This window comes from Rhinolophus hipposideros (genome assembly GCF_964194185.1).
Source record: "Rhinolophus hipposideros genome assembly, chromosome: 25".
NCBI classification, from domain to species: domain Eukaryota; kingdom Metazoa; phylum Chordata; class Mammalia; order Chiroptera; family Rhinolophidae; genus Rhinolophus; species Rhinolophus hipposideros.
The window spans coordinates 9,063,927-9,082,850 of record NC_138071.1 but is presented as its reverse complement, the minus strand read 5'-3'; the positions used below and the strand labels follow the sequence as shown (position 1 = coordinate 9,082,850).

Sequence of the window (18,924 nt, the reverse complement as noted above, 5' to 3'; positions counted from 1 at the left end):
CTAAAAACTTGTCTTACTATATTACATAATACTTTAAAAATTGCATTGAGCAAATGATATCACCCCTTTGCACTGATGAGGAAACTGACCCAGAATGGTTCAGAATCTTTCGGCTTGTGTCACACCTTGAACACTCAGGTTTGACTCCCCTCTGATTTTTGTCCCATCATTTCCCAGCTGATGAGAGTGACATGGAAATGAAGGTGATGAGAACAGAATTACACCATTGGAATTGGAATATTGGAAAGCTGTAAGGCACTTGGAGCATAATTCGTTCCATGTAATCAAGATAAATCATGTTAAGGATTCACTGAACATTAGATATTATGAGACTCCAACAGTAACCCACCTAAGTTTTTAAATTTTATTGTCTATATTATCATAATGTGAGGGGGGAGAACTTTCCTTCACAGAATAGGCGGAACAAGGTAGCCCTGCCCAGGAACTGTCAGACTTTTCTGTTATACCATGAAACATTGAATGAAACGGGGGAAGAGTGAGGCGAAGGATTGGAAGAGGTGGTACCTTCTTTTACTTTTAATGCAAATAGACGCTTACTTTAGAAATTCACATTTACCGTGCCATGGCTCCCTTTTCCACTGTGAATACGATTTTTCTTCTCTTTCAGGGTCTCAGTCTAAGTGTCACACAGATTGGTAGCCCAGATAGGGTCCACTGTTCTTATTTCTCTGTTTATATTTGTGCTCAGAGTGAGTGGGTTGGTGAATTCTATAGTTACAGGGTTAAGAAGAATGTGCCATCAGTTTAGGGAGATTTAAGTTAATTGGTGGGTTGGAAAATACCTATAAACAAAGACTAAAAGGATCTGCTATTAGCTGAGAATAGAAGAAAAAAGTTTTATAAAAACTTTCTAATTTTGATATGACAGTGGGGATAGCATGCATATATATTTTTAAAAAATAGTTTATACTTTTCAAATCATGTTTATGTTTGGATATAAAAATATCTCGGTTCTTACCAAAGAAAACATTAGAAGACTTGATAGTTTGAGGCCTTTAGATTTGCTTAAAGTCTTTAGATTTGCTTTAGGGGATTTAGATTAGTTATAAGGCAGGGTCTTTGGAGAATACCTGCTTCTTAGTGTACAGATAAACTGTACATACCTAAATTTATTTTTTAAATAACATTTTTTTTTGCTATCCGTTTTAAGTTACGATTTCTTCACATTTGATAAATAATGGAATAGGATTGGTTTAATTAATGTTTTCCAAACCTTTGGAATTTATGGATCAATAAAAAACACTGAAAATATAATAAATATAGAGTATATTTTATGTAAATGTAATAAAAAGTATAGCCCCTTCTAAGTTTTTTTTTAGCCAAGAAAGATCATTAATTATTATAACCAAAAAAGTAACCCTCAATTTACTAGTAATATTATATTATACAAAGAAATGACTTGTTGGATTTAACAGTTTCTATTAAAATATTGAATTAATTTATCTTTATCATTACTTTGCAGTCTTTTTTTTCTTTTTCTTTTTCTTTTTCTTTTTTTTTTTTTTTTTGAGTCAGACCAAAAGCTTTCTTGAAAGATGAGGAGAGCCAAGCCTCCCTACCCCCACGGTGCAGGCAGGTGGTATTGGCCTCAGGCTTGGGGCATCTGGGTGTCTGCAGCCCGAGAGCTACTTTGCAATCTTAATGTTAATTTCTTTACATTGAATCAGTGAAGACTTCTTCCTACACTGCTCAAAACACCATCATTTGATTTCAGTAACTTTCCAAAGTTCGTTGTTAATGTAAGGACCTATTGATTTCCTTTAAAATTTTGGTATCTAATGATAGCAGACCTTGCAGAAGCTTTAAAGGCATGGTTCTAATAAAATTCATAATCTCAGCAGGGGAGAGATACAATGGTGCTGTACGGAAGGTGCCAGGACACGAGGACAGGAATGGTTAATGCCTTGGGAGAGAGTGGGGATGTGCTAGAAGGCTTGGAATTAGGAAACGGCATCAAGCCATGAAAGCTGCACAAAGGAGGTAGGCAATTACAGGAGGACATTCCACCTCCCAATGCTGGTCAGTCCATCCACTCCTTGCCCTCTCTAGCTCACTTTAATGAGCCATAAGTTGGTAAATCGCCAAACTTGATGGCTTGGCGCCAGGAGGGCTCTGGAGCAAGACTCTCTGGTCTTCAATTTTCACTCCTCCACGTCTGGCTGTGTGACTTGGAGCATTTGTCTTTACGTCTCCATGCTGTTGTTTTCTACCATTAAAATAGATAGTAACACCTACTTTCTGTGGTTGTGAGGGTTAATATATGGAAAGCCCCTAAAATAAATTTTAGCTATTTTCAAAATGCAGTTTTTATCAGGAGACTCGGACTTAAATGTTTGGATGATGTTCCTTGCTCACGGTAAAGACCAGATGCCCTCCCAGGGCTTCACCAAAGCCTGATTCTCCTCTCCAGCCTCCTCTCATACCCCTGTACTCATGGTCTCTTCACAGCATCCCAAGGAGCCTTTTTCAAACCCACTTAGACCAGCTGCGTTCCACTCAATCACACTCCCTTGGTCTCCCCTCATGTCCAAACTAATTCCTCTAGGTCTTCAGGTCTCCACTCACCTCTTCAGGGAAGCCTTTTATAGCCTCCTGCACTAGATTCAAAACCTTGCTTCAAATTCTCCTGGCTCCGTAAGTTCTCAGTAGTATTCAGCAGGCCACAGTCATTTCAGTACATGTAGCTGTTTCCTCCACTATGTGCCCTGTGAAGGCAGCAAACCCATGTCATTCTGCTCACCAGCCCTGAGCACATTGCCCAGCACATAGTATGTTTTGATAAATATTAATATTTATGGAACAAATGGATGAGGCATGGGAAAGGAAACCTGTGGAGAGTGCTGAAGGCTAAACAAATGTTCCCCTTTATTAGAACAGCAAATATATTCCCAAAGCAAAGGAAGAGAATCCTGGAAAGGTAGGTTGGGGCAGACTTGGATGGGTGGAGAGACTGGCACAATACCAACAAGGCATCCACTGACTGGCGTGGGGTGTGCAAAGTGATCTGCTAAGAAATACTGTGTTTCTACTAGAAAACTAGGAATTATTTGATAGTTAGTGGGTCTAAATTCATCACTGTTGCAAAGCTTCACGCACAGATAACACCCAAAAAACAGTTTAAGACATCTATTATTGTTTCTCTATGGACAGCATAGATTATGAGAATTATTACAGTGTTTTATTTGGCATTATTAAGGAGAAAAAGGCATCTCTTATAAGTGGGGCTCTTGTACTTTCTCAGCATTTTCCTGGCTGAACACAGGCTGGCAGCCTTCCCAGGAACCATCTCAGAGGCAGCCACAATGATTTGGCAAGCAGACAATGTTTTTCTCATCGTTATACAATCCTTTGGAATCACAGAAGCAACGCACAGTTCAGATCAAAAGCAATGCGTGAACAATAGGTACTTCTGTGCAAACGTACATGTGAAGTCTCATTTGGACAGCTGAGCGGACTTACGTTTTGCACACATAGTTTCTTGTTGCAGTCATCACATTTCAATTTTGTCATTAGTTGACCATGACTTTGTTAAGATATTTCAGTGACTTCTTTGGTATAAAAGCTGAGCAGGTGAACAGAAAGGGGACAGTTGGCGGTGTCCAGATTGAGGACCCATGTACAAATTAAAACTCATTGAAATGTGGAGAAATGTAACACACATGGGTATGTTATAATTTTATGATGTCAAGTCCCTAAACACACTGAATTGGTTGTGGTATTTGGTAGCATTTTCAGAACATATGGCTGCCAGACGTGAACCCTGGTGAGAGTGGGGGGGGGGCAGTGGCAGTGGGGTGGAGAGTGGAGAGAAGAATAAGTAAAAGAATGTTACTTTTGGATTCCAAAGGCAAGGATTCAGTCTCCACGCATCCAAAAACTTTGTGACCTTGGACCAGCCACTTAACTTCTCAGCCAAAAACATCTAATCTGTAAAAGAGAGAAAATGGAGAAGGCACAGGATGATTGTGAGGACAAAAGGAGGAAATGTGGGAAGAGCTCTAGAAAGAATACCTGCTCATCAGTGGGTTTGTGGATACATTGAGTTCCTGTGGCAACTTCAACAGCAGTATAGTGCCCTGTTAGATGCATGCCAGATGGAATTTCACTGCGCCCCAGCCTGGAGACAGCTCTAGGACCAGTTTCTGCCTGTGGCCACACTTTACCTGCCTTTAATTTCATTACTGTGAAAGGCTACAGGAGCAAGATATTTGATATCTAGTGAGACTCAATCCATCATTAACAGTTTCATAACTGACACCTGAAAAATTACTTTCAATTTCTGTAGGAACAGCACAAATTATGGGAATGAGACAATATTGTGTTTTTTAGGTAATACATTTTATTTTCCTCATCAAAGTACTTTCCGTCTCCTCTGTGACATCACTTACTATGCTTCCTTCTCTCTGAGATGTCTTTCCTTCTCCCATTCATATGGACAAGGTCCACGTCTTGTACTTCTTTCTTATGTGTGCACGCGTATGATTGAAATGCAGTCAACTATTTAGATCATGCTATATTGGTCAATTATTTAGATCATGCAAGTGCATGGATGGGGAAGTGAAATTATTAGCTGACCATCCAAACCATTCATTCCCTCCTCATTTACTCAGTGGATATTTTCGAAGTGTGTGCTCTGTGGTTGGCCTGGTGCTAGGTGGCACAGGTACAGTGGGGGAATGAAACAGCCTTCAGCTTCATGGAACGTGCTCTATAGTGAGTAAGAAAACAAGCTACTGATAGAATTTTTACTTAATTATTACAGTTACGGTATGATAAGTAAAGGGAAAAATACATACAAACAACACAGGCTCTGGCTGACTCAAGGTGATTGGGGAAGGAATCTCTGAGACAGATCTATTGAGTGGGGATCAGAAGAGTTGCTAGGAGACGCTCTTAGGTAGTGAGATGGACAGTGTGCGTTTTTGAAAGAAGGCCAGTGGACCTGGGGCCTGGAGATTGAGTGGCAGAGAGTAACTAGTGATGAAACCAGAGAGGTGGCTTGAGGCCTCGTTGATGATTTTGGTGGAAAGTCTGTGAGTAATTTTTAAATTGGAAAAGGATTGAAATGACCATATTTTTTTTTTATAAAAAGAAATATAGTTTGACACCAACAAAGAGCATATGTTGAGGAAAATGACAGTTGTAGTGGGGTGGCTGACAGGAAAGCTTCTGAGGCAGGAGGACTGGTTAACAGGCTGTTCCTCCTGAGTTTCAGTGAGGGGCATAAAGAAGGATTTGAGAGGAATTAGGCGGTAGAATCAGCAGGACTTGGTGATATGTGGTGTGTTGGGGAAAATAACATGGAGGAGGTTGAGGAGTCAAGAATCGATGTAGATATGACTTTCACTGAAGCAGGCAGGCAGGAGGGAAAGCAAATAGTTGGAAATGTCGGGAATTCCAACTGGGGCTTGTTCAGTTCAGCAGGACATGTAAGGACAACTGGGGGGTGAAGCTCGAGACTAGGCGGGATTGGGACTGCATGCGGCATGGAGAGCTCCAAGCCTGTGTGATGGGGTACAGCGTGGGATGCGAAAGAGAACACGGGGAGAAAAGGGGGCTTTTTTAATGTAAAGTAGCTTTTTATTTTTTATTTATTTATTTTGTAATTTATTGGGGTGACAATTGTTACTGTAATTACATAGATTTCAGGTGTACAATTCTATATTACATCATCTATAAATCCCCTTGTGTGTTCACCACCCAGAGTCAGTTCTCCTTCCATCACCATATATTTGATCCCCCTTACCCTCATCACCCATCTTACCCTCTGGTAACCCTTACCCTCTGGTAACCACTAAATTACTGTCTGTGTCTATGAGTTTTTGTCTCTCATTTGTTTGTCTTGTTCTTTCGTTGTTTTTGGTTTATATACCACATATCAGTGAAATCATAGGGTTCTCGGCTTTTTCTGTCTGACTTATTTCACTTAGCATTATACTCTCAAGATCCATCCATGTTGTCACAAATGTTCCTATATCATCTTTCCTTAACGCCGAATAGTATTCCATTGTGTATATATACCACAACTTCTTTATCCATTCATCTATCAAAGGACATTTTGGTTGTTTCATGTCTTGGCCACCGTAAACAAAGCTGCAATGAACATTGGAGCACACATGTCTTTATGGATAAATGTTTTCAAATTTTTTGGGTAGATACCCAGGAGAGGGATTGCTGGGTCATATGGTAATTCTATTTGTAATTTTTTGAGGAACCTCCCCACTGCCTTCCATAATGGCTGCACCAGTCTGCATTCCCACCAACAGTGTATGAGGGTTCCTTTTTCTCCACAGCCTCTCCAACACTTGTTACTATTTGTCTTGTTGATGATAGCCATTTTGACTGGGGTGAGGTGATATCTCATTGAAATCATACCAAGCATATTCTCTGATCACAAGGCTTTGAAATTGGATATCAACTGCGAAAAGAAAGCAGGAAAAAACACAAATACATGGAGATTAAACAACATACTTTTAAAGAACTACTGGGTCAAAGAAGAAATTAGAGGAGAGATCAAAAGATACATAGAAACTTATGTTTCGACTTCCAATATTTTTCCATGGAAATAATTTGACATACAACGTTTTAGTGTTTCTGTTTCAGGGGGCAGTCGGGAGCCAGAAGCCACACGATAATTGAACCTAGAAAATTTAATATAAACCATGAGGGACTGACTACAATGGGTAAGGAAAACGAAAGAATAGCAGAATAACAGGTATAGGAAATAGAGCACCCAAGAAACGAACCCATCTGGAAGAGGGTCTCACTTTTCCATCTCCAAGGCTGGAATCCAGACCTCATTGGGGAAGATGTGGCCGTGTCTTACGGAATGGCACAGAAGTGCCACATTAGGCGACTCACAAGAAATCTGCCTTCTGGAATGTTGGAGGGGAGTCGCCATGGGAAGGCGCTGCACTGCAGAACTCACTGGGAATGGGGGGGGGGACTGCCGTTCAAAGGCACCATCAGGGGTCTAGAGAGAAGCAGCCCCGTGAGTTGGTGCCAAGGGCCTCCAGGTAAGAAGAGAACCTGGAAGAAGAATGCTTCTCCTCTCTAGCACCCTCTAAAATTGTCCTAGGTGACATAAGCGGAGCAGTGGGAAGGTCGTGACAACAGGCAGTGAGTGGACTGATAATGGCACGGTTCGTCCCCTTTGACTACTTGAGCTTTCATATGTTCTCAATTAAGATACAGCTACCACAGAAATGAGAAAAATATGTACATTGATATTAAATTCTAGTGCCCAATGAGAGTAGGGCAGTTAGATGAAGATAAGAAAGAAAGAGATGCAGCCTCCCTATGTGTTTAGAAGGAGTTAATGGCATTCGTAGGCAAAATATGTTGTTAAATACCTTAATTTCAGTTTTCTTGGTTTCGGTATAGTATTAAAAACTCTATTATTGTACCTGTAACTTAAGAATGAGTTAGTTTTGGCTTAGAAACAAAGAAAATGAGACAGTCTCATCGTAAGTCACAGAGCTATGGCTGGTAAAGAGCGAGAGGAAGCCCTGCATGGGTATGTCATTCACGTTCCCCTGATTCCGTATGTTCGTCAGACAACCAAAACATTTGAGAATCCGCAATCATCTGTATGTTAGGCAAAGATGGAAAACGAGCATTTTTGTGAATGACCCTAGAAGGAGAGATAGAAGGTGATGGGGAAGTGTTATGGGGTCAGGCAGCAGAGCATGCCGGTCAGCGGGCCGAGTCAGGCCACTTTGTACTTTGTACACTTTGCTGTGGCCCACATGCTGGCAGCCACAGGAGTGGGGTCAGAACTGGGGAGTACCTCCATGCTATGAGTCAATTCTTAGGGTAAAAGTTGACAGGAATTTTTGTTGTATAGCTTAATAATGGGTGTGACTTATGGAGGCTGCATTATATAGTCCTGCAGAGTCTTCTCAAGAAGTTTTTGTCATTCCAGAAAGAAAATGCAGGAATAAAAGCATTCCCATATGACCCCTTAGAGGATTCTTAGGAATATTGATAACAGAATAGATACTTAATGAATCTTGACTGAAATCTGTTTATATTTGGTTCTGTCACTTAGGACAAAGGAGAGATTTAAGGCCATCTGATGTCTCTTACATAATAGGACCTGTTTACTTATGACCCGTCTCCTCCTACCCATTTTACCAGCATCTCTCTGTGTGGTTATTGTTATTTATGTTTTATTTTTTTACCTGGACTTAGTAAAACAACTAGAAGTTTCTTAAAGATTTTGCTGTTCTGTCATGCATTCTTCCTACCTCTGGAAATGTGTTAGAAGTTAGGGGACTGTTGAAATCAGGCATGGGGATGGCTATACCCTAACCCCCCAGGTTGTGACCGACAGTTATGCATCACGGGTATTGACTTGGATTCTGGACTTACCACACTGTCGGCCTTCAGATCCTTGCTCAAGCAATAGGGGACCTTATCCCTGCTGCAGAACTAGCCAGTACACATAGTACACCCAAGTACACATAGGTAATTTGGGTTCATATCTATAATTACTTCCTTAACCAACTCTTGAAGGATTCAGTTGGCAGAGATGCCCAAACCCTTTGGGCAGGGGGGCGGGAAGGACTTGTAGCTCAAGGTTGGTCATCTTCAGGTTCCTCAACACTAATTACTGTCTCTCCTTAACATTTCAACATTTTAGAGGGAGTATTATATCATTAACATTTCAACATTTCTCTCCTTAGCATTGCAACATTTTAGAGAGAGTATTATATCATTAGTTACCATGTATTATAAATATTTGAATCATTGTATAAAATTTGGTGTTATAACTCCAGTTAAAAGCAAGCAGTGTAATTGTCCCTGCTTAATTATAAATGAGTTTTTTTCTTTGTGTTTTTGTTGTTGTTGTTTGTGTGTGTGTGTGTTTTCCAGGTTTTTCTGAAGAGTGATCGAGTGGCCAGAATGGTTCAGAGTGGAGGCTGTTCCGCTAATGACTTCAGAGAGGTGTTTAAGAAGAACATAGAAAAACGTGTGCGGAGTTTGCCAGAAATTGATGGCTTGAGCAAAGAGACAGTGCTGAGCTCGTGGATAGCCAAATATGATGCCATTTACAGGGGTGAAGAGGACTTGTGCAAACAACCAAACAGAATGGCCTTAAGTGCTGTGTCTGAACTTATTCTGAGCAAGGAACAGCTCTATGAAATGTTTCAGCAGATTCTGGGTATTAAAAAACTAGAACACCAACTTCTCTATAATGCATGTCAGGTAAGTGGTCCATGGTGTTTCCCGTTCCCCCGCCTGACTTGGAATGAATATCAGTGTTTATAAGCCTATGAAGATATACTTTATTTTCTGTAATCACTTTGGTTGAAAAGTTGAGTGAAATTGAATTTTAGTAAATCAGATAGTGATATTTAAAAGAAGGTTGAGAAGAATTATTAGAGGGAGAAGAATATCAGTAAAAAATTGTTCCCATATGTGAACAATTCCCATATGTGAACAAAAAATATGTGCCTATTGGGTATACATGGGGCATGCCCCAAATAGTAAAACGGAAGTCAGCTTATCTGCAGAAGATTGGCAATTTATAATAAACAGGTATTCCTTGGTGCCTAATAATTTTTCATAAAGATATGCTGGTCTTCTGAATTTCATGGAAGTAACTGAAATGTCAGATTTTTTTTTTAACCTAGGCAGATAGAGATTAATTGAAGATGATTGCTAAACTGCATAATTTAAAGAGATGACAGTGAATAATGTATTTTCTTTTCCCTTCTCATTCAAATCATACATATGAAAAAACTGAATAAAATATCCATGTTTGTTCCATGTCTTTCATCTTTTGACTCTATGATTTGTCTAATAATGTACTCCTTCCATATTTGCATTTTGTTTGCTTGTTTTAGAGGTATAAATTATTTCTCCACACCCTAATATACACTTTAAATTGACAAAATTCTAGCATTTAAAAGTTTATCAGTTCATTAAGGGATACACTTCTATAATGTACATATGTTTACATGTAGTTTTAATCTTTTTGCAGATCTACTTGTCTTAATTTTGGAATTCTAACCATGTCATTTACTTTGCATTAATAATTTGTGGATGATTTAAGATGAATACATTAACAGAGTCAATTAATAGTAAAGCAACATGGCCCTTTAACCCTGTGAAAGATGTCTGCATGCACCGTAATTGTTTTTACTGTGTTATTAAACCAGTTGGTGGATGACTGTAAAACCAAAATCTTCTGTTTTAAAAAATACATGTAACTCGATCTTTGTATTTTGAATGAAACGATAGCTCATTTGTACAGTTAAATGTTGATGAACATAATTTAGTAGTAAAATTCAAACGTTCAATAGATCTTTATTATTATTCAAGTCAAAACCTTGCAAGGTGTTGGGGAAATCAAACTGAGCAAAATAAAATATTGGTTCTCCATATGCCGACATCTAATAGAGCAGATAGCCCTCTAGAATGAGTTATTATTATGTATGCGCTAGAGTTAATACTGGATATTACAGGATCATGAAGCAAATTCCTGTGGACCTGTGCATTTGTTTATTAACTCCTAATATTTTAAAATTATCCTTTACTTGCTTTTTAAGATTGCTTCCACAGCAAGGGTGTGCCAATGCCCTGATTCTGCCCCCTATGACTGGAAACATACTTCTAAGTCAAATCTGTTTTATTATAACAGATTTGTTTATTTTTCATTTTAGTGCTATCAGTATTTGCCTCACATATTTTGATGCTCTGTTAGGTTTGTATGCATTTAGAATATGTCTTTTTGTGGCACTAACTCCTTTATCATGATATAAAGTCCCTCTTCTTTTTTCTGAGGTCTACTTTGTCTTAAACCGAGATAATTGCTCCAGTTTTCTTTCGGTTAGAATTATCATGGTGTGTCTTTCTCCATCTGTTTACTTTTAACCTAATGGATTATTTATGTTTAACGTGAGTTTTTTGTAGAGAACATGTAATTTCATCTTGGGTTTTTTTAATCCAATCTGACAATCTCTGTCTTTTAATGGGTACATTTAGACTCTTCATACTTAAATTGATATAATAATGCTTGGATTATGTTCTGCAGTCTTTGTGTTGTCACTTTCCTGCATTTGTTCTTTGTTCCCCCCACCCCCTTCCTCTGGCTTCTCTAATTTTAATTGAACATTTTATATGATTCCATTTGATACCTTCTTTTGATGTACTACTTTTACTTGCTTTTTAAAAACTTATTTAGTGGCTGACCGAAGGTTTACAATATACATTTTTAAATAATCTAAGTCCACCTTCAAATAACACTATAAGGGTTTAAGTGTAATGCGACTGTCTCATAATAGAGAACCCCTAATTCCTCCCTCTTATTCCTGTGACATTTCTGTCATTTGTTTCCACTGACATTTCTGTCATTCATTTCACTGATTATATGCAATAAAATTTTAGATTAATTAATGAAAAGGAAATGGGAAAAATAAAAGATTATATATATTTTACCTTCATTTATCCTTTCTTTTACACTCTTAATGTAGATCGAGTTTCTGACTTACACCATCTTATCTCTGAAAAACTTTCTTTAACATTTCTTGCAAGGAAGAAATGGTGATGAATACCCTCAGATTTTGTTTGGCAGGAAAGTCTTTGTTTCTCCTTCATGTTTTCACTGTATTACCAGTTAGAATTGCTAGTTAGCTGTTTTTCTCTTTAACACGCTGAAGATAGCACTCTCTTCTTCTCTGGTTTCTGTTGTCTACAGGTGAGGTGTTTTTGTCCTCTGACTTGCTTCAATATTTTCTTCATCTCTTAGTTTTCTGCCATTGGAATGTGAATAGGTTTAGATATAGGTTTCTTTGATATTTCTCTTGCGTGGTGTTTCCTGAACTTCCTGAATCTGTGAGTTGGTGTCGTCCATCATAAATTTTGGAAAATTCTCAGCCATTATTCTTTCAAATATTCCTGTCCCAGTCTCTCTTCTTCTCCTGGTATTGCTCTTATGTTTTTATGTTACTCCTTTTTGATATTGTCCCATAGTCCTGGGATGTTCTGCTTAGTTTGTTTTTTTTTGTTCGTTTTTTTTTTGAGTTTTTTCACTTTGCATTTCAGAATGGGAAGTTTCTATTGGCCTATCTTCAAGTTCACTGATTCTTTCCTCAGAATCATCAAGGCTCCAGAGGAGCCCATCAAAGGCGTTGCTCATTTACAGTTTTTTTTCTTCCAAGCAGTTCCTTTTGGTTCTGTCTGCGAGTGTCCATCTCCCTGCTTACATTCCCCATCTGTTTTTGCGTGTTTTAATCTTTTTCCATTAGACTCCTTGATATATTAATAATAGTTACTTGAATTCCTTGTTTGAGAATTACAGTACCTGTGTCACACCTAAATCCAGTATGGATGTTCACTTTTTTCTGTAGGCTGTTTTCTTTTGTCCTTTTTTCTTTTTTGCCTTTTGGCATGCTTTTTTTGACACAATTTTTTGTTGAAAGCCAGGCATGTTGTATCTGGTAACAAAAACTGAGTTGGAGACTGGGTTTTCCAATATAAGAGGTAGAAAAGCTGCAAAGGACTGCAGAGGGCCTTCTTTTCCCCCAGCAAGGATAAGTTTTCAGTGCTTCCTTCTGGCAAAGTCTGTCTCGCTTTGTTAGGGAGAAGAATCTGGGAGGTTTAACAGTGGCTTTTCTTCCCCTCTTCCTGCCGGGTCCACACGGGGATCTTTCTTGGCTCCTTCCCATGAGAAGCTTATGGGGTTATTGGAAGGAAAGACTAGTAAAGTATGGGAACCCCTTATGATTGCAGCCCCAGGGTATTCTCACTCTCTGCATTCAGCTTCTAGTAATTAGTCCAAATTACTAGCCAAGTAAGTGGCCTCCACTGACTTCTGCTGCAATCACTGTGCCCCTCTGGTTTCACCTGTTTCTCCAGATTTCTGGGTTAGTGGTTTGCCCTCCAACCTGAGTTCTCTGACAAGTCCAAGAAAAGGCATTGGTTTTCTCTTTGTCCAGTTTTTTATTTTCAGAACAAGAGTGACAGCTTCCAAGCACTTTACATGTCTGAGCTGAGGTGCCAGTTCCTTTCTTTGGTTTTGAGATTTGAAAGAAAAGCTTAAGGATTATTTTTTTCTTTGATTGAAATCAAAAGATAGTACAAAAAATACTCCTATAAATAAAGGAAGAGCTTCCCTTTGGAATAACAGTCATTTTTACAAAATGGATGAAGTTATGAAAATGGATTGTTAAGAAAACAGCTGAGATTTTTCTCCCCCTCAAGGGCCTATGTATCTTATTTTATTTGTTCTTTTGTTGTCTGTTACCCAGGTTTAAAGGGAAAAGATGATAGAAATCACAGAAAATAGCCTGCCCTTTATAGGAAAAGGAATAGTCTGAGAAGAGGGGATAGTAGCGCAGGGCTTGGGGGAACAGAGGAAGGATCTCACGCCAGCTGAGCTGCTGGCAACCGGCTCCAGGCCTACCTCAGGAAATGCATTCCACCTTCCCTGTGTCTCAGGAAAGCCTTTGACTCTTGCTAACTGTAACGTCCATCTGTATCTGTTTACCCTTATCTGGTCCCATGTTTTTGCCAAGAGTGATCCCCTAGGAAATCTCAAAGATGTGTCACTTGCTTTAGGGTCAGAAGTTCAGGGTAGAGAGAGCTGTTCTGCTAAGATGTACGTGATGACACCAGCTAGACAGTTGGGGGCTCTCTGGGGATTTGAGAAGGAAACACCACGAAGAGAAGGCACCAGAGCCAGGACTGCCACCTGATGCCCCCAGGAGTCTCATGTGGCTGTCCTTCTCGTCCCAGAGCTGCAGGATTTGCATCTGGAATGTTAAATAGGAAGCTGGCCTCTAAAGAGGTATTGGTGTTTGCATCACTTCTGATCAGATCCAAGAGCTTAGGAATTATGAAAGTTAAGGTAGAAGAGAAAAACTTGTAAAACAATGATATAAAAGATATCACAATTAAGTTATGAAATCTGGGATAATTGAAAGAAAAATTATTATTGACTTGTTACCTGACAAAGATAAAACAGAATAATAACAACACAAATATGTCATAGGTTAGCCACTAAAACGTTTACCATTAGCCACGGTAAAGCTCCCCGCCATACTTTGGATTTTTTGGTTTGAGAATAATGTGTCTGCTGCATTGGTGCACATTCATTGAACGAAATATTAGGTGAAAAAGATGGAAACACGCTCAAAGTGTGCATTCTAAAATGAGCAAATAACAATACAAGAATCTGAAATCAGTTAGCAATTATTTACTTGAATCAGAACATTAGAGGAACAGTAAAGTAACAAGATGGAAGGAAGAACAATTTATCAGTGGAAAGTTTAATTTCAGGGATAATTTTAAGGAAATGCAGTGAAGTTTAAGTAAATATAGTTAATACTTTTAGAGAAACAAAGTTAGTTGATATTAAAGCTATGTTTTTATAGTCTTAAGTTAATAAATAATAATTTTTATTTCACAAAATTTTTAATGAAAATTCTGTCACTTCAGTGGTACTAGTAATAAATCAGCTGCCTTTCTTTGAACAGAAATTAAATGTTTACTAAAGATTATTTTAAAATGTGAGGAAGGGTGATACAGTATGTTCAAATCAATTAATTAGTTAACCCATTCTCCATAGTCATTTAGGGACTATAGATAATTAGAAATTATGTGCCAAGCTTGCACTGTGTTGAATGATAGAGACACAGAGATAAGACCCAGTTATTTGCTAGATTCATTAAAAAAAAAAAGAAATTGCACTGTTGTAAATGCCACAGCAGTGTGGTAAATTCCTGGCTTTGCCTTCTAGAGATTGAGGAAAGGGTAGTATTGAGGGACGGTATGACCTATAGATGAAATTCATCAGAACGAGAAGATGCTGAAGTGTTGTGGGTGGAGGACCCACATGTGTAGAGTGTGGGGGTGTGACACAGCCTGGCAGAAAGTCTTCCTTGCTGCTGGAGTCTAAGAGACCCTGCTGTAGTTTGAGACGACATAGCAGATGTATGGAAGGTGTTATATATGGACTGTAGAGAGACATACACTCCTAAGTGACCAGAGTCTGAATAGTGGCGTATATAGTACCACGTCTACTATAATTCTCCTCTTACTTCTATATTTATATTTTAAGAGGATTACATAACTGAATTTTACAGCTATCTAAATTCTAATCTTTTCTGCCCAAAGCAACCCTCATTAATCTTTTATTGTTTCATTCCTTTAACTGAAGCAAGTGACTCACCCACATTTATCCAAGAGTCAAAGCAAAGTTAATGGAAATCTTCCTCTCTACACATCTCCCCACCCAAATGTGTTATCTTGGGAAAGAACTGCGTTAATACTACAGAACTGCTGCATATTTTAAGGGATACGCAGGAATATTTGCAAATGGTTAAAAAGCAGTGTTCAGGTTTATGACTCCCTTTCCCTAGAAATTTTAGCTTTGGGGATTAAGCACTTTGGGTTTAGAAGTTGTAAAGAAATCAACAAACAGGCAATGGCTGTGTTTTTTTCCCCCTCCCTCTCACTGTGAGACTCTTCCCCTGGAAGTCCAGGAAGCATGAGGCACACCATTCTGAAGACTCCCCCCTCTTTCACCCCTCCACCCACTCAAGGTTTGTGAAAGGGAAGAAGAGAAATCTCAGTGTTCCAAGGAAATTGGTATCTGCCTTTCACCACTGTCATCTTTTTTCTCAACTAGTAGCGTTGGATTGGTGATACATTACATTTAACATAATTTGTCTACTTTGGCAGAAATAAATGCATGTTCTACAGAGACAATTACATATGATAACAAAAATCACTTTCCAAGTAGGAAAATACAGTGGTGGAAAGGACAATTAGCAAGGTATGTTTTTTGTGCATGTGTAATTTTCAATCTCAAAATGCTTGAAGAAAATGTTCAAGTAAATACCATTAAATAGCAGTTTTTAATGTTTTAGGAAACAGCAAGGAGAAATTTAAGACCTTAAGAATGATTAAATTTTATGTCTGATTTTGGAAATTCTGGAATTAATAATTGGAATGGCCATAATATTTATATACATGTCTACTTCTTTTTAAAATAAATATATTATGATATAATTTAGATGAATCTGATTTCATTCAAATGAATTTGAAGATCTGATTAGTAATATGAATTAATTTCCTCCAAAAAATACAGTTTTAATATACTCTTAAATCAAATTATAGGTTTTTATCACTGCTGCTTTATTTGACTATGCATTATTATTTTTTATTTTTTTACCTTCGGCCTACGTGTAGAGGAACTACAGTATTCCTAAATAAAATTCCTCCTAAAATGTTTTGTTTTATTTGTTTTTGCTTTCTGTCAGATCTCACCAGATCACAAATCTAGATTACGTTCATACATCCTTGCATCATTTATTTTTAGATTTTTCTTCTTTACCCAGGTTAGTCTATAGAAATGTGGGTGTTAGCCCAGCTTTTTTAAATGATAAGAGATCAGGCATCTTTGTAGTACAGTAGTACGTCGGTTTTCAAACGTCTCCATTGACAAACATTTTGTTTTATGAACGCCGTAAACCCAGAAGTAAATGCTTCAATTTTTGAACAATTCTCCAAAGTCGAACATGTCACATGGCTTCCGCTGAGTGCAAGATCCTGAGGCCTAACTGTCGGCTGTTTTCGAACGTTTCAGAATGCCGGTCTTCCAGACAGATTACGTTAGAAAAATGAGGTACCACTGTACTAGGTTCATGCAAAAGTAATTGCGGTTTTTTGCAATTATTTCTAATCTTTTAAACCTCAATTACTTTTGCACCAACCTAATAACAGTGATGGAGGAAGTGTTTTTATTTTATGATCTGTTCTTGTCTATTAACAAATAAAAAAAGATTAAATGAATATACTGTTTATATAATATACTGATTATATTTTTTCATAATTGTTCATCATTGTCAAATCATTGTTAAAATATTTTATCAAAACATATGTATATTTCTTTATTTCTTCATTTAAAAATACTTACTGAATACCTTCTAAAATGTCAGTTACTGGACTAAGCAAGGAAAATGCAAAAATGACAAGATTTGATTCTTTCCCTCAAGGTATTTGCATGTGGTCAGGAGACAGATACATAAATAAAAGGTAAAAGTATATAGCTAATCAGTGTGTCACTGGGATATGTATGTGGCACAGTGTGAGTGCCTGGATGGCAGTGCCCTAATTTGTTATAGAATAGTTTGCATGGACTTTCATGGTGCTCCATCCTGGCTGCACATTAGAGTGACCTGAAGAGCTTTAAAAATGACGGGATACCTGGGCCCTGCCTCAGACAAAGTGATGCGATCCATGGAAGTGGAAGTGGAGCCCAGTGTCTATTTCTAAAAACCGCCCTTCGTTATCCTGATTTAGTGCACAGCGAGGCTTGAGGACCCCTGGTCTGACCCTCAATCCAAGGACTCAGTGCCTTGGGCACATCTAACTGTTGGGGAGCCTGAGAAACAGTGTAGCTGTGTGCCCAGTAAGAAGAGGTGATTGGCAGTGTGGAAAACCCAGTTCTGTTGGTGTTTTAATGAAAGTTTAGTGAAGGGTCTAAGAAAGCAGAAATTCCTGAATTTGGGGAGATGGATAGAAATTTAACAGAGAGGAGGAGAATGACATTTACAGAGGCACAAGGAGAGTAGAAAGGCTTGGAATCTGTTGAGGTATATTATGTGTACTGCTGGAGTAGCAGGAGATAAGGCTAAAGAATTAGGGAAATACTTGATTATTGAGGGCCTTACAAGCCAGCTGGAAGAGCTTGAAATGTATCGTGATAGGGAACACAGCTAGGCTCTGAGCACAGAAATGACAGGAACAAATTGGGGTTCTGGAAAGTTCCTTCTCTGTGGTCTTAATGCATTGCATGTGGTCCATATCCTGCCTCACCCCACCTGTGGGCCTGGCCAGGCATTATTACAACAAAAGTGGACCAGGACCTGCATGTCATTCTTTCATGAGACTTCCAGGCTCTGCTCCCTGCCCTGCTGTGATCCTGTGTTTATCTCTCTTCCTGTAAAGTCCTAGACTACTGGATTTCACCTCGGAGTCTGTTGTCACATCCTCTTGGAACCACGTCCTGTTTTGTGCTTCAGAATTCCACTCCACTTCCACACTTGGGGACTTGGGTTTCACAGCACTGGGCCACCTGCTTGCCTGAGATGGGACAAGATGTTAAGTGCAGGAATTCGAGCAGAAACTGGGAATAAGCTTGGTCTGTAGTTTAAGACATACCATTCTCTAGAACTCCGAGTGACATCCACCTGTTCTTCTCCCTCTCTCTCAGAGAAGATAGCATACTCTGATGTCGCTGTTTCCATTCACACTGTCAGTGTTTATCTGATGCAGCACTTACGCTAACCATGGTCTGATGGGGCATCTGTGATTAGGGTGTTTTTTAAACAGAGTACCTACTCTGGCCAGGCACTGTTGGAGGCTCTCGGTGAATCACGTTTCCTTTTCCATGGAGTAATGTTGTTGTTTTTTTTTGGGGGGTGGCATGAGGCAGAAATTGAGTTCTGTCTTGTACATGCTGAAAATGAAATATTAGGTGTCCACATAGAAATGGCAGGTGGAGGTTGGCTGTACAAGTCTGAAATTCCAGTGAGAAGTCAGGGTTGGAGATACAGATTTGGGAATCATTTAGATAAAGTTAGTGTTTTAAGTCATGGGACATTATGAGACTCTTTCAGAAGAGTCTGGAGCTCAAGAAGACAATGGGCCCAGGATAGGCCAATAACCTGGAGGCTGTACAAAGGGAAAAGAGCCAGTGTGATGGGGAAAAAGCTGAGAGTGTGGTGCCAGGGAAGCCAAGAGAAGATATTTCAAGGAGGAGAACGTTGATCTGTGCCAGCCACGTGCTGCTCAGAGGGTGAGGTAAGATGACAGTCAAGTGACCCTTGAATTTGTCAAGGTGGAAGACGCTGGAGTGGGTGGGAGCAAACCTGATTGGAGTGGGTCAGG

General features: G+C 38.9%; 1 protein-coding gene across 8 annotated transcripts in view; it reads left to right on the top strand.

The window, feature by feature from the left end:
• Nucleotides 1-18,924, top strand: part of CADPS2 (calcium dependent secretion activator 2) — a 491,293-nt gene that overhangs the window by 155,445 nt on the left and 316,924 nt on the right. For all 8 annotated transcript variants that reach the window (XR_013992602.1, XR_013992603.1, XM_081038675.1 and 5 more), the window contains exon 3: nucleotides 8,899-9,231. Coding sequence is in view for 6 of the 8 variants with exons in the window: in XM_081038675.1 (XP_080894801.1) it covers nucleotides 8,899-9,231 (333 nt within the window). In the remaining 2 variants the exon portion in view is untranslated. The remainder of the gene's footprint in view (nucleotides 1-8,898; nucleotides 9,232-18,924) is intronic.